Source organism: Lontra canadensis, unplaced genomic scaffold (genome assembly GCF_010015895.1).
Source record: "Lontra canadensis isolate GAN:19392208 unplaced genomic scaffold, GSC_riverotter_1.0 scaffold38, whole genome shotgun sequence".
In the NCBI taxonomy this organism is placed as follows: domain Eukaryota; kingdom Metazoa; phylum Chordata; class Mammalia; order Carnivora; family Mustelidae; genus Lontra; species Lontra canadensis.
In genome coordinates, this window is record NW_022631032.1 from 4,207,347 (window position 1) to 4,223,405 (window position 16,059).

The 16,059-nt window shown below is 34.3% G+C and overlaps 1 protein-coding gene across 6 annotated transcripts in view; it reads left to right on the plus strand.

Annotated features, from left to right (window-relative positions):
* ZNF148 (zinc finger protein 148) overlaps positions 1-14,449 on the plus strand; it is a 122,927-nt gene extending 108,478 nt beyond the window's left edge. For all 6 annotated transcript variants that reach the window (XM_032869444.1, XM_032869439.1, XM_032869443.1 and 3 more), the window contains 2 exons: positions 6,883-7,001; positions 7,356-14,449. In XM_032869444.1, the coding sequence (XP_032725335.1) occupies positions 6,883-7,001; positions 7,356-8,954 (1,718 nt within the window). In that variant the 3' untranslated portion in view covers positions 8,955-14,449. The remainder of the gene's footprint in view (positions 1-6,882; positions 7,002-7,355) is intronic.
* Positions 14,450-16,059: the final 1,610 nt, after the last annotated feature.

Here is a 16,059-nt window from a genome sequence, read left to right on the forward strand (position 1 = left end):
CAATATTTGCTTTATTGTGGTAGTCTGGAACTGAATCCTGCTGTGTCTCTGAGGTATGCTTGTATATGTGTTCTTCTTAGACAGATAAATGATCTTTTTTTAACCTCCTGGAAAGACTATATGCCAAAGATATATTTTCTAAATTCCCTAAGGTTTTAAGGAAATAACTGAGTATATGATTACTAGCCCATGTATTTATTTCAATAATCCGCCTTGTTTCCCTTTTCCAAAATTTATTGTTTAAGTTAAGAATGTTTTAAACATTTAGGATATATAGCCCAGCCAATGGTTGTAACTATAATCAATATGTAAATATAATGATAATCATTTATTAATTAACCTCTTCATTTCTATTTTTAATACCTAACAGTTATTGAGCTATTAAGTATACTGGGTTTCATTTTTAAATTAGTTCCCACAGGTTATCTCATTTAACATTTGGTTCTGAGGCATGTTTTATTAATATTTTTACTTAACAGATAAGATTATCAAGTCCTAAGAGTTTAAGTAACATGCTCAATTTCTCACAGTTGAGAAATGCTGAGGACCAGCATTAAAACCCAGCTGGTCTGGCTGTAGAACCTGTATTTTTAAGTACTTATAATGCTTGTCACAGTAGTGCATGATGTTTTTTGGTTAGTGTAATATTTATTGTTGTAAATTTTGTTATACCTACCCTTTTTTATGACTTACTAAAGATGGATGATTCCTTCTGCTGTCCAGTATGTATTACTAGGTAGGCCATGTGAACTTTGTCATAGGTTAGATTTTATGAAGACGTCGTTATTAAAATAATTGTCTCTTTCATCCTGTGAATCAGAACAGTAGATACCATTTCTTGAGTATATAGCACTTTGCGATTCACTATCATAACAGAGAAGTGGTTTGGGGAGGAATTTTGGGAGAAAATGATCCTAAAGGAAAGAAAAAACATGATAGTTCTAGGAATTGCAAGAAGGCCACTTTGATTAGAGCTCAGAAAGTAAAGGAAGGAATTGTGAAGAACGATCAGACATGAGAGAAAGGCTCAATTTGTGCAGTATTAAAATTACTAGGGAGAAACACCACAGTGGGAAGAAATTGTGGTCTCCGCAATTAGAAGAGAAATCCCAGGCCTCTTGAGTATTAGAAATTACCATTAGTGGAACACCTTGTTTTTTCCTCCCGTATTACTGCTTTCCTGAATTATAAGTAGTATTTACAAACTTCTTGTTATATCTCAAGAATGCTTAAAATCACTCAAATGCTGTATAGGTTGTCTTTCTTTTTAGTGGAGGGGCCCTGGTCCTCAAGGGAAAAACAATAAAGGGATTTTCTTCTAAGTACCAAGGTCAGGAATAAGACGTAGAGCACATTATCACTATTCCTTTTTAATATGATAAACATCATGTTTGAGATAGTAGCCAGCAGAAGTAGACAAAAGAAAAACATTACAGGCAAAAAAACCCACTTTTGCAACCAACATTATTTTATACTTGAAAAATCCATGAGAGTCAACTGAAAAATTATTGCAGACTTATAAATTTAGTGAGGTAGAAAACCATATATTTTGTATACACCCACAGTAGAAGATATAATAGAAGAAAATACCTCATTTACAGTGTCAACAACAAGAAATGTGGAAAAATCCCGTATGAAGAAATCATTAAAACACTGTTGAGGACATGAAACCAAATTTGGTTAAATGGGAGGAGGGCATATCCCCCACCCCATCTTTTTTTGGTGAGAAAGGTCAACATCATAAAGGATATCAGTTTTTTGCAAGTTAGTGTAAACATTTCAGGCAGCTGTCCTTTCCCCTCACCCTCAAGTACTAGACAAGATAATTCTGAAATAATATGGAAAGTAGATAAAACAAACTGGAAGAACAAGGAGGGTATTAGCTCCACCAGATGATAAAGTATATAATGAAGTCCTAAAACGTTTTCATTCTGGCTTATGTATAGTCAGACCAATGAAACAGAATAGAATCGAAGGTCTAGAAATAGACCCATGGAAATCACTAGTATACGATTTTGATAAAGAAGTGATCACAAAAAGTAGAACTTCTCAGTAAATGGTGTTGGGAAAACTGATAGTCACGTGAACCTCAGGATGAACCAGAAATGTATCAGATGTAACCTAAAAGATGAAACTGCAAATGGGTCTTGAAAATACGGGCAGATTCTTTACATCCATGGTAACATTTGTGATTATCTTTTTTATTTTAACTATCTTATTGGGTGTGAAGTGGTATCTCATTGTGGTCTTGATTTGCATTACCCTAATGAGTAATAATGTTGAGCATCTTTTCATGTACTCATTGCCTATTTGCGTATCTTCAGAGAAATGTCTGTTCAGACCCACTGCCTATTCTTAGATTATTTGTCTTTTTAACTGTTGAGTTGTAAGTGTCATTTCGTATACTGGTTGTATAGCCCTTGTTAGATAATATAATTTGCAAATAATTTTCCGCCTTCCCTGGGTTATGTTTTCACTTAAAAAAAAATGGAAGTTTATCATTTTAATCATGTTTAAGCATAGAATTTAGTGGCATGAGTATATTTACAGTACTGTGTGACCAAACAAAAACCTCTAACCATTAAACAGTATAACTCTCCTTTCCTCCCTCTCCCAGTCCCTGGTAACCTCTATTACTTTTGTCTGTGTGTTTTCTGCTCTGTACCTCATCTAAGTGGAATCATTCAATGTTCTTTTCGTGTCTGGCTTCTTTAACATAATTTCTTCAAGGTTCATCCATGTCATAGCATGTATCAGAATTCCATTTCTCTTTATGACTGAATAATATATCATTGTTGTATATATCACATTTTACCTATGTATTCATCTGCTGGTGGACACTGAGTTGTTTCCATCTTTTGGCTGTTGTGAATACCGCTTCCATGAGCATTGAGGTACATGTATCTGTTTGAGTGAGTCCCTATTTTCTTTTGGCTATGTATATAGGAGTAGAATTGTTGGGACATATAGTAATCCTTTGTTTAACATTTTGAGGGCTGCCAAACTATTTCCCGCAGCAGCTACCTTTCTTCCTTTTTACTTTCTTGGTAGTGTTTTTTGAAGAACAAACGTTTTTAATTTTTATGAACTACATTGTATTTTTTGTTTTGTTGATTAGACTTTTGCTGTCATGTTTAAGAAATAATTGCCTAATCCAGGGTCAAGATATTTCTGTGTTTTCTTCTAAATGTTTTACAGTTTTCTCACATTTAGGCTTCTAATCTGTTTTGGGTTAAGTTTTGTATATGATTGAAGTAGGGGTCCAACTCTGTTCTTTTTCATGTGGATAATCAAATTTGCCCCAGCATCATTGTTGAAAAGAGTATTTTTCCTCCATTGAAGGGTATTGACACCTTTGTTGAAAATCAGTTGACCTTAAATGTAAAGGTTTATTTCTGGACTCTGATTTCTGTTCTTTGGTATATATGTCTATCCTTACACCATTACCATACTATCTTACTTATTACTGTAGCTTTGTACTAGGTTTTGAAATTAGGAAGTGTGAGTCTTACTTGGTTTTTGTTTTTCAGGATTGTTTTGGCTATTCTCTATCCCTTGCATTTCCAAATGAATTTTAGGATTAGGTTCTCAATTTTTGAGATTTATAGAAATTTATAGATCTAATTGGAGAATATGAACCATCTTAAACAAAGTAAGTCTGCTAGTCTATGACTACTACGCAGAATTAATGGAATTCTGATCAGTTCACTAATTTTCTCCTCTATCCTTTCTCATTTTTGAGAAATGATTTCTAACCTTGATAAGCTCTATCATCTACATTCTTTATTTCAAAATATGGAAGTGTTGTTTATTTTTTTCTAAAATATGACCTGTACCCTCCCTTTTCATCTTAGGTCCTCTGAGATTTAGTTGTTTGATTATTAACCATAGTATTTCAGTTTATTCTAGTATTTCATTTCTCTTCTTCTTTGGCTTCTTCCTTTCTGGCTTCAGATAAATCAGTTTCCCCATCCTTACCAGTACTTATCTCTTGAATGGATTGCCTGCCTCCTAATTTACTGCTTCTCATCTCCTTCATTTCTTTCACTTCCCAACTTTCTTAATAAGTGGTCTTCTTAAAAAAGAAAAGAAAAAAAATTACGTTCTAAACAGAAAAAAAAAAAGTAGTCTTCTTTCCCAGCTTCCATTACTTCATTAGTTATTCACTTGACTAACCCTTTGGCCAAGTGCCTTGACTTTTCTGAAATTCAGTATTTCCTTTTTTTGTGAAATAAGTGGCTTCGATTAGTTGTGTTAAGCTCTTCTAGCCTCTGAACTCTTGGAGTCCTTACTTAAAACCCCAGTGTACAGAAGTGGAACTACTCTGTCCTAAAGTCTAGGTGGCATGCTTAGAGCCATTTGCCACACCACCATCAGCCTTTGGGGTCTCTGTGGTTCTTTCAGCCCTAAAATTCGGTAACTCCATAGCAATTACAGAAATCACATTCTTTTTTTCTTTCCTTTCTTCTTCTTTTTTTTTTAACGGAAGTTGAATTCTAGAAAGTTTCAAGTAATCATCACCAAATTAAATTCTCTTCGTAGGCACCATTTCTCCTGGACATTTCACAGTAACTAAATTCTTAGTTTCTCTGTTACTTTCTACTACATTTTCTTTCTTTGGCTTTAATCATATACACATCTTCTTTAAAAATGCTATTCAGGGCGCCTGGGTGGCTCAGTTGATTAAGCGACTGTCTTCAGCTCAGGTCATGATCTTGGAGTCCCAGAATTGAGTCCCTCATCGGGTTCCCTGCTCAGCAGGGAGTCTGCTTCTCCCCCGACCCTCTCCCATCTCATGCTCTCTCTCTCTCACTCTCTCAAGTAAGTAAATAAAATCTTTTTAAAAATTTTTTTTAAAAAAAGTGCTATTTACTAGGGTGCCTGGGTGGCTCAGTCATTAAGCATCTGTCTTCGGCTCAGGTCATGATCCCAGGGTCCTGGGATCAAGCCCCATGTCGGGCTCCCTGCTCAGTGGGAAGCCTGCTTCTCCCTTTCTCAGTCCCCGAGCTTGTGTTCCATCTCTCGCTGTGTCTCTCTCTGTCAAATAAATAGAATCTTAAAAAAAAAAAAAAAAAGGTGCTATTAACTTTAAATTCTAACACTTGCAAGAAGCTTTTCCAAATCATACCAGCTCAGTAACATTTTTCCCAGTAATAATCCACTGTAATAACCATTTATGTTATTCATTTGGCATTTGAAAATTGCACAAAGTATTTTGAGTTACATGAAGATAATTTAGACTCAGATTCAGACCAAAAGAAATGTGATCTGGTAGAGTAGAGATGTACAAAATAATTAGATAAATACAAAATAATATAACATAATAATATAAAATAAATAAAACAAAATAATGAGATAACAGTAATAGTAATGAGAGCTATAGGAGAGGCTCAGATGAAGTACTGTGGAAATTTAGAAAAGGTAAAGATACTTTTCCCCTGGAAGTGTGGAGCAGAGAATCCCAGAGGATATGGGTTGGGACTTGAAGGAAGTGTGGCACCTTGAACACAGAGGTGAGCATTCTTTTTAAAAAGAAATATTTTATTTATTTTAGAGAGTCAGAGCAGGGAGGGGTGGGCAGAGGGAGAGGGGAGAAAGACTCTCAAGCCGACTGCACTGAGTGCGGAGTCCGTCATGGGGCTCAATCCACGACCTTGAGATCATGACCTGAGCCGAAATCAAGGGTTGGATGCTCAGCTAAGCCACCCAGGCACCCCTAGGTGGGCATTCCTGACTGAAGGAGCAGTGTGAACCTGCAGCAGAGGTAGAAAAGCACAGGTCGTGGGTGTTTTGATGGCTAGAGGGAAAGTTTTCTAAGAGGAGAGGTAGTGAGAAATAATGTTGTAAAGGTAAACTAGAGCTGGACATAGTTTATTGGTTGTCTCTTTATAATGTGTGTATCTTGTTTTCCCAGTAACATTTTAAGCTCTTTGAGGCCAAGTAATGGATCTTATACTTTTAATCTCCTACAGCAGGGTTATGGGTAGAGAGGGCAAGTATTCAGTAAGATTTGGTTGAACATATGAAACAGTGGCTTCCCAAAAAAGTATTATTCAAGTTAACTTACTGTCACATCCTTCTGTTTATTGTGGTTTTATCAGTAAAAACTATTCTAGATCTTCATAGAAATGGTTCCTTACAGCTAATCAGTCCTTATGAAACTTTAAAAAAATAAAATGGAGGGGGTGGAGGCAGGAGTTGTGTGTCTGATTAGCAGCACTCAGTTTGATTCATTCCCCAAAAGGACATGAGAAATGCTGGTTTGGGTTGAGAAAAAGGATCAGTATAAACACGCCTTTGGAAACTTAGTCTCTAATTTAAGTGCTTTTTATGTTTTAATAAATTAGATTTTTAAGAATATTTCCTAGGATTCAGATTTCATTTAACCATAAATAATTGTTGAAAAGAAATGAAGAATTGAAAAGGTGTACCCAAGAGTTGAGTTGAACTATATATGGGTAACATTTTCTTTTTTCAAAGAATTTTCTAAAACATTATTTTGTATGTTGAATAAAAAAGATGTAAAGCATCAGCCACTCTACTGAAACAGTGTTCACATTGCTCTAAGTTCCTGGTACTGCTGGTCTTCATGGAAAGAGTATGTTATGTACACACATAATAGAAAGGTACGGAAACTGAGTATACTTGCCTATAGCCTTTTCTTTCCAACGGCACATGCCATTCTTTTGTTTTTGTAAAGCAAAATATTTTTTTACAAATTACATTGGATGATACATTTAATATAGGAGCAAAGTTTTTGTCATTTAAAAAGAGCAAAGTATGGCAGTTTTTAAGAGCCATTTATTTAGAGATTTTTGTGGTAAAGTAATTCATTATTTTACAATATTTGTTTTGTTTTAAACTTTCTATATTATGTACTAGGTGAAAAACCATTTCGCTGTGATGAATGTGGTATGAGATTCATACAAAAATATCACATGGAAAGGCATAAGAGAACTCATAGTGGAGAAAAACCTTACCAGTGTGAATACTGTTTACAGGTAAGGGGTGGTTTGAAATGTTTGTTTTCGTTTTGGGGATTTCTTTTTTTTTTTTTTTAATCACTTTGTTGAGGTATGATAGACATTGAAATTCTTCTATCCTAGTTAAGATCATAAAATAATTCTGTTAAACTAAATTAGAAAATGTTGCTACTAGAACCGTGTGAAGAACTTCCCCACTGCTGCTGATCAGATTTACAGTAGACAACTGGCTGAACAAATTAGTTTGGAATTTCTTATTTTATTATACTTATATATACCTTCATATTAATTGCTTTTTTTCTTTTCTTTTCTTGCTTGACGAAAAACACAAACTAAAACAAAAAACTGACTGCCAAAATCTGAATTTGACAGTATTTTTCCAGAACAGATCGTGTATTGAAACATAAACGTATGTGCCATGAAAATCATGACAAAAAACTAAACAGATGTGCCATCAAAGGTGGCCTTCTGACATCTGAGGAAGATTCTGGCTTTTCTACATCACCAAAAGATAACTCACTGCCAAAAAAGAAAAGGCAGAAAACTGAAAAAAAATCATCTGGGATGGACAAAGAGAGTGCTTTGGACAAGTCTGACCTGAAGAAAGACAAAAATGATTACTTGCCTCTTTATTCTTCAAGTACTAAAGTAAAAGATGAGTATATGGTAGCGGAGTATGCTGTTGAAATGCCACATTCTTCAGTTGGGGGATCGCATTTAGAAGATGCATCAGGAGAAATACATCCGCCTAAGTTGGTTCTCAAAAAAATTAATAGTAAGAGAAGTCTGAAACAGCCACTGGAGCAAAATCAAACAATTTCGCCTTTATCCACATACGAAGAGAGCAAAGTTTCAAAGTATGCTTTTGAACTCGTGGATAAACAAGCTTTGCTGGACTCAGAAGGCAACGCTGACATTGATCAGGTTGATAATCTGCAAGAGGGGCCCAGTAAACCTGTGCACAGTAGCACTAATTATGATGATGCCATGCAGTTTTTGAAGAAGAAGCGGTATCTTCAAGCAGCAAGTAACAATAGTAGGGAATATGCGCTGAATGTGGGTACTATAGCTTCTCAGCCTTCTGTTACACAAGCGGCTGTGGCAAGTGTCATTGATGAAAGTACTACGGCGTCCATACTAGATTCACAGGCATTGAATGTGGAGATTAAGAGTAACCATGACAAAAATGTTATTCCAGATGAAGTACTGCAGACTCTCTTGGATCATTACTCCCATAAAGCTAATGGACAGCATGAGATATCCTTCAGTGTTGCGGACACTGAGGTGACTTCTAGCATATCAATAAATTCTTCAGAAGTCCCTGAGGTCACCCAGGCAGAGAATGTTGGATCAAGCTCCCAAGCATCCTCATCAGATAAAGCCAACATGTTGCAGGAATACTCAAAGTTTCTGCAGCAGGCTTTGGACAGAACTAGCCAAAATGATGCCTATTTGAATAGCCCGAGCCTTAACTTTGTGACTGATAACCAGACCCTTCCAAATCAGCCAGCATTCTCTTCCATAGACAAGCAAGTCTATGCAGCCATGCCCATCAACAGCTTTCGATCAGGAATGAATTCTCCACTAAGAACAACTCCAGATAAGTCCCACTTTGGACTAATAGTTGGTGATTCACAGCATTCGTTTCCCTTTTCAGGTGATGAGACAAACCATGCTTCTGCCACATCAACACAGGACTTTTTGGATCAAGTGACTTCTCAGAAAAAAGCTGAGGCTCAGCCTGTCCACCAAGCTTACCAAATGAGCTCCTTTGAACAGCCCTTCCGTGCTCCATATCATGGATCAAGAGCTGGAATAGCTACTCAATTTAGCACTGCCAATGGACAGGTGAACCTTCGGGGACCAGGGACAAGTGCTGAATTTCCAGAATTTCCCTTGGTGAATGTAAATGATAATAGAGCTGGGATGACATCTTCACCTGATGCCACAACTGGCCAGACTTTTGGCTAAAAAAATGTGTAAATAATACTGGCACTTTAGAACAGATTAATCAAGAGTGGGGTTACTCTGTGTAAAATGGAGTGCTGTACAGATTTAAGAGCAATGCGTTAAAACAAGTTAAGCTGATACGAATAGCAAGATAATCCAATAACTGCATTTGTTTGGTTAGTCAGCATTCTTTGAACTGCCTTACATGTTGTCACCTTTATAGAAGCAATGCATTACTTGTTTTAGAACAGAAACTTGCTATTCCACCTACACCAAGTTTAAAAGGAAAAAAAGACTTTCGCACAATTGTTTCCTAACTGATAAACATTGTACATTCTTAGGAGATTAGTAATTGTGTGAAATTTACTCATACTGTTTCTAAGTTTTTCAGCATAGTCATTGCACTTCAGCAGGGAATCTGAGTATACTTTACAGACAGAGTGAACTTAAAAGTTTAAATGTCAAGAGATTATGGCTTAAATAAATTAGCGTGTCCTGTTGGGGGAAAAAAGAAACCAAGAAAACACCTTTTAAAAAGAATGATATGCCATATACCCTTGATTTTCATTTTGCATTATGTTGACTTTTTTTTTTTGAGAAAAAGTAATAAAAATCTGATAGTCTAAGATTCCACTATTTAAAAGCCTAATTACTTTTAAAATATGCATACTTTCAGAACTTTTACCAAAATACATAACTGTTGAAGCATTCACTTCTCTATGGAAGTATGCATATTGGTGTCAGTTTCTTTGTACAGTTGTACTTAGATATTTTTTATGATTTTTCATGTGCAGGTATCAAGGTTTTGGAGTTTTAGTAAAAAGATATTCTGTAGATTACATTCCCAAGAACATAATGCTTACACAAAATGTATATTCCACGTTTTAAAGCTTAATTGTATTTTACTTTACATATACACTTCAGTTAACATAGAGCACTTAGAATCTATTTGGTATTTTTGATTTCTCAAAGTAAAAAAAAATTAGATTTTTAGGTTTGATATGGTTGTGTCATAATCATCTCATAATTGACTATTTTAATTTTTGGCAATAAAAGGAAATTGGGTATCTTTGGAACTGTAAAACCTGGTTTAATCCTTCTCTTTCTAGAATCTTGATAGATTGGATAATTAAACAGTATCCAGAGAAACTAAAGAAATGGGCATTTTAATTGCTTATTTTATCTTGAATTACTTTTTAATGAACACTGCTCATTACAATTTTACAAACCAAAAGTGTTTACTAATTCTAGTAACTACAATTTCTTTTTCAGCTAGATGAGTGATCGGAAACTTTTTTGTTGCATTTCAAAATCTAAATAAACTACAGACTTTATCCCTATACCACGAATGTTTTTTTTTTTATACTTTGTCTTAAAATAATACAGCATGGTACAATAAATAGTGCGTTTATATAAACACGTATATATGCTTTTCTAAAGAATGACGGTTTGAGTTACACATTGGACAGTTAAAATTTTTGGAAAATAACGTTAGTTCTATTATATTATTATCCTCTTTAATTTGTTCCAGCATTTTGTTTATTTCCAACAACTTTGTCACAATGCACATACTGATGTGTAGCACCAGTGATAATCGAAAATTAATATCCTTGGAAGGTGAAAATTTATTGTTGCTAATTTCCACTTTACCATTTATATTGGCCCTGTAGATCTGCAGTCTTTATTTCAGTATAGAATGTTGTACACTTAAATTATTTTTTCTTTTATTTAATATTATCCCAAGAGTGTTCTCATAAAGAAAGGGAACAAAGAAAATATCCACCCTTAACATCTTTTACATTATTTTGAATATTTCGGTGTTTTATGATAATGAGTATAAATTATGTTTAATGTGGTTTTGTCTGTATTTTGGTTATTAAGCTTTGCTTGAAATATTAATTTTCCTATTTGACAGCTTTCTTTGCTGCCAAATTTTTCAAGAATTTTAGACTTCTTTGAAGTAGATATTTAAGTTCTGCCATTACTGACTTTTAAGAATGATGTGTGTTGTGTTACACATCACACAATTGCAAGAAGGCTTTGTTCAGGTGAGATGTTAAAGATGAAACTGTGCTCATCCTATATAGGCATTTGTATTTTTCTCATACTACTATTTGATAATAGGCCTTTATTTCCTGGATTGATTTTTTATTTTGAGTCTGGTCAAAAATTTTGTTCTATTAACAACTTTGATGTGGTTCTTGGTACGATATCCAGTTTTTTGTTTGTTTTAACATCACCAGCACAGTTTTTAGAATGTGACTCTACTGCTGAGCAGTTAGGGTAAGCTAAGGAAGGAAGGAAGGCCTTTGCAAATGGTAGTTACGCAAGCAGAAGTGCAGGTGTTGCATTCCTGTCTTCAACACATTTCTTTAAATCTACATAATGGCAGACTTTTCTACCACATTATAAGCATTTTTGAGAAAAGTGATACTTTGGCATAACTTACTGATTCACTATTTAAGTATAGTAGTCATCCCTCTCTTAACTGTGAAATTCTAAACGCCTACCAGAGTTACCTTGTATTATCATCATATGATAAACATCTCAGCAGTTTGGGTTTCCCCACTTGGGTGTAGAAAGTTACTTCATTTCTATCTGGGCATTAATAGTAAAAGTAAGTAGCCTTTTGTGCTGCCATTGTTCAGAATATTGAGGATATGAGATACCCTTTTGCAATTTGTGTTTCTCATTTCTCTCAGTGAGCAAATTATTCTGTTAAAATATGCTCTTATACCGTTGAGCTTTTGGTCGTGTGAGTGAGGTATGCTTTTTCACTTAGGACCTATTCTTATGTTTGAAGATTGGAAACAGATTTGTGTTAGATAAGGGAGTATCTGTTAAACTTCTTCTAAAAGCTTTTTTTTTTTTTAACATCTTATTGTACACATATTTCATTTGGTTCAGAATATTTGAGTGGCTCTTAAATCTTTTGGATCTACTTGCAGATTTTCTACTTGGTACTATAGAAACCCATCCTTTTAGCTCTGGCTGAGGACTGTCAGTGGTCGGGTAATTTTCCCTTGCTGAGAGGCAAAAGAGGTCTTGTGCTCAGGGTAGGCTTTCATTTCCACAGGAAAGAGAAACTTGCAAAGTGCCAGCTAGGTTAGATCTTTCACCACTTCTTTCATTTTACCAATTTGAGTTTTTAAAGGGCTGTTTAAAAAAAAAAAAAAAAAAAAAAGCCGGGAAACTTTAAAAGTAGGCATTACTGTAGTACTACATTTCTTAGACATAGAACATCTTAAAGTAGAACTTGTTTTTTTCACAGTATAATTACTTGAAGAAGCACTATTATAATCAATGAGAAACTTTTTGACACTGCAATTTAATTTAAACTTTTTCCGTTTCAAATTGCTTTATTTCAGGGAAATAATTTTCCAGTTGTTTTTGCTATATTCTGCAAATAAAACCATATGTTTCCTTTTTTTCACTTAAACTTTGGTAGGAAACAAAACTAAAGCAGACAAACATTTCTTGTTGTGTTTGTTGCTTTCTTTAATCCAATGGATAAAAAAGTAAAACCCTGTAAACATTATTTTATTTTTTTATGCAATACCATGCTGTAAATACGGTTCATCAAATAAGGATGTACCTATGATTGAATCTTTAATTCTGCACAGTTAGAGTTTATATATAAACGTGTCTTGACAATCAAGGACTTTTATGTGAGTCTTCCTTTATGATGTTTATTAATGTTATGCATTCCATTTGTTTTGAAGTGAGTACCAATGTGCTAATTTGTATTGTCTGAAAGTATGTAATGTTTTTACAGCTTGTTTTTAAGAATCTGTAAATATGTACAAACAAATCACAGTACTGCTTTATGTTAGAAGGCATATGATGTTGTACTGTATGTAAGCAATAATACATAGCAGTGCTAACTTTACAAGTAGCATCAGGAAAGTTCTAAAAACATTTCAGAGTTATTAATTATCCTTATTTCATTTAATAATGATTCTCTTTAATCAGTTTTTATAAGCAAATTCCATTGTTCCTCCTGTTGGAACATAACACTGTTTACACAGCATAATTGAAGTTGCAGGGGAGACAGGCTAAATCTGACTTCATCTGTACTCACTTTCACTAAGCATTGAATGGCCTTACCACTCTTCTGCAAGATGGAGGAAGACCGCAAAACTTAGTGCCCATCACACTGAAGGAAGGGGGTGTGTTGTTTTGTTTTGTTTTGTTTTGTTTTTCCTGCTTCTGTACTACCTAACTTTGTGGTTTGCTTTGGATTTTAATATTTGTTTCTGTTTTAGATTCAAGCCCATAAGTTTTGAGGTGACTTCAGCTCCATTGTGAAATAGTTCTCTTCATATTTCATAGCTACATTTCAATAATTCTAAACTTTCTACTTTGATTTTTAGATACTTATTTTTCAAGCTTGATTTCTCAGCTGATCAGATGAATTTATTCAACTTCAATACAAAGAAAGACAAACCTATTGTAGTTTGAATTGAGTAGATATTATACTGTACAGAACAGCTAACTATTTGAACACACACATCACTGCTTTAGAAATAAAACCGCCAATTTATAAATGTATATGACCTACATTTTATAGGAGAAATGTTTTTAAATGCTAGTCATTTATATAATAATGTGCTTTGAAGGATTTGCTAGTCCACTTCTGTCACTTTTTAGTACACTGGTATCTTTTATATGTAATGTATGCTTTTTATTATTGTAGCAAAGCATTTCAGTAGAACGAATTTTGCAACAATATGGGGGAAATTTTTCATTGTTGGATTTGAATTATACTGGATTTTATCTGTGTAGTCTTGTCTTTATTTTAATGCTGTCTGGAAGGGAACTTGGTATCCAAATAAAGCAGGTAACCTCATTTTACTTCAAGGGCATACTGTGTAGTGCTGAATTTAATCTGGAAATCTGATGATTTTGAAAAGAAAAACACGTTTATAAAAATTGTACAGAAGAAATTAAATGTGTGATGGAAATCCTGATGGTGGAGCACGTTGAATTTTCTGATATATAGTGTTATTTTCCTGGGATCCCCTATGCCTTCTTTGTATTTCAACTAATAAAGGAAAAACCCTGTCATTAAAACTGGTAGGATAATAGGATATTCTGATTATACAGTATTACTTTTCCTATCCCATTTTCTGACCTTTCTCAGTCACTGTAAATTTTTATTTTCTATTTCCTATTGATAATTAAACATGTATATAATGTAGACACTGTTGTATAAAACTGAATGAATTGGGTTGCTATGCTTGAATGGGTAACTAAATGGAAATATTATGGATACTGAGAATTCTTAATGTCAGAACAAATTTCCAGGAGAAAGAGAGGCATCATGTGTCCTGGGAAGGTCACAACAGATGTTTCTTCAACCTCCCTGGGTTATTTGTGTGAAAGAATCAACTCTAAACTCAGTATCTTATACAGTGGGTCTTTCCTTCCCCACCTCCCCCCAAATATATGAGCACTAAATTTCAAAATCTACTCAGGTGAAAATTGCTTTGCAATGGAACTTATCACATTGAAATTTTCACTGTTAAAGATGTTTGTGATATTTTTAAATACAAACTTTCACATCAGTAGTCAGCAGCCTGACAATTGAAATCTGGTAAGTCAGTGTGTTTTAAAATATATTTTACCCTCCAAATAGAATTGTTTTTAAACAATCGGGAGGACTTCTGTTTGTTTAAATGCATTTTTTAATTGTCATTGTAAAAATAAAATCTTGCTTGACCCCATATTATGACATGAATGAATTGCTGAGCCTTTATAATACAATGGAAGCTCGTTTCATGCATAGTCATGGAACATAGATCTGTTCTTTAAACTGACCTATTCATTAAGTGGTTTAATGAGTTTTACAGCTTCTGGCATTGTCGTCATGTAGTTAACCTTGCCACTTGGGGTTTAGAATACCATTTTATGTATTGTGATACTAAAGGAAGCTGTTTTGTTTTATTTTTAATTGGATTATTAGACTAATTTAGATTTGCAGATTCTGCATTTTAAATGTGGACACTTGGTGTTTGAAAAATAAAAAAAAAAATACAGAATACAGTTTTTGAATAATTTCCTAGCTGAATTTTTCACAGTATTCTGAACCAAATAACTAATGGCAAATATTTAAAAACTGGTACATAGATATTTATTTAAAATATAAAAGGATGTATGGAATTAACAATTTTTGCACAGATTGGGTAGCAGCAGGGTCTTGACTGTATGTAGTTTTGTGTAGAATGTATTAGGTACTTCTGAAATTCAGGAGTCAAATGTTAACTGTCAACTGATATTTGAGACTTGAAATACATTTAACATGGGGATAAAAATTTTGTTTTTTTTTTTCTTTATGGGTAAGATTCTTTTAACCCATTATATGTGGGGCTTTGGTTATTTTTGGGTTATTCCCCCCCATTAGTGAAGATAGTTTTGTTTTTAGCCATTTACCACCTTGCTAGTCCCCTGTCTTGTGACCGGTGGGACACAGTGTAAGAAAGCTGTCTGCAATTAGTAGAGGAGTACAGTCCAGGTCCTTGGGACAAATGTAAGCAAATTGGCCTTTGCAGAGATTAGTCCTAGGACCCTGGCTTTATTAGCATGGTTCTTTAAGTAATGATACATAATACCACTGATAGTCTACTAATCCATTTCTTAGATCTCTGTTCTTGAGTGATTAGAAGTGGTAGAGGGAGAGGGGCTGGGGAGATAAGTCTACATGATGCTTCTCCTACCTTCTCAAGGTTACAAGAAAAAATGAAATTGAAGTCACTTGAATTAATGTGTTGTCACTGAGTCTTGACAATTTATTATGCACAAAAGGAGTATGAAGATTTTTGTGACTATATGTGTGGATAGAAATTTCATTTTTTTTTTTTTCAGACTGTTGGCTGGCCTGTCCCTCACCCCCACCCCCACCCCGTGGTCTTGATAAGGTATTAGGATAAATTATATCCATTTGCTGGATAAAAATCAATGGGGCAGAAAAGTTGAGTGAACTAGAGGTAAAATTTTGGGTCTCATAATTTTAGTTCTTTTGTCTTTTTCTAATGTCCTTAAAAGGACATTTTATGCACACACCCACGCAGATGTGTATGCATATGTGTAAGAGCTAGGATGTGAAATGTGATACAGTAACTGAGAA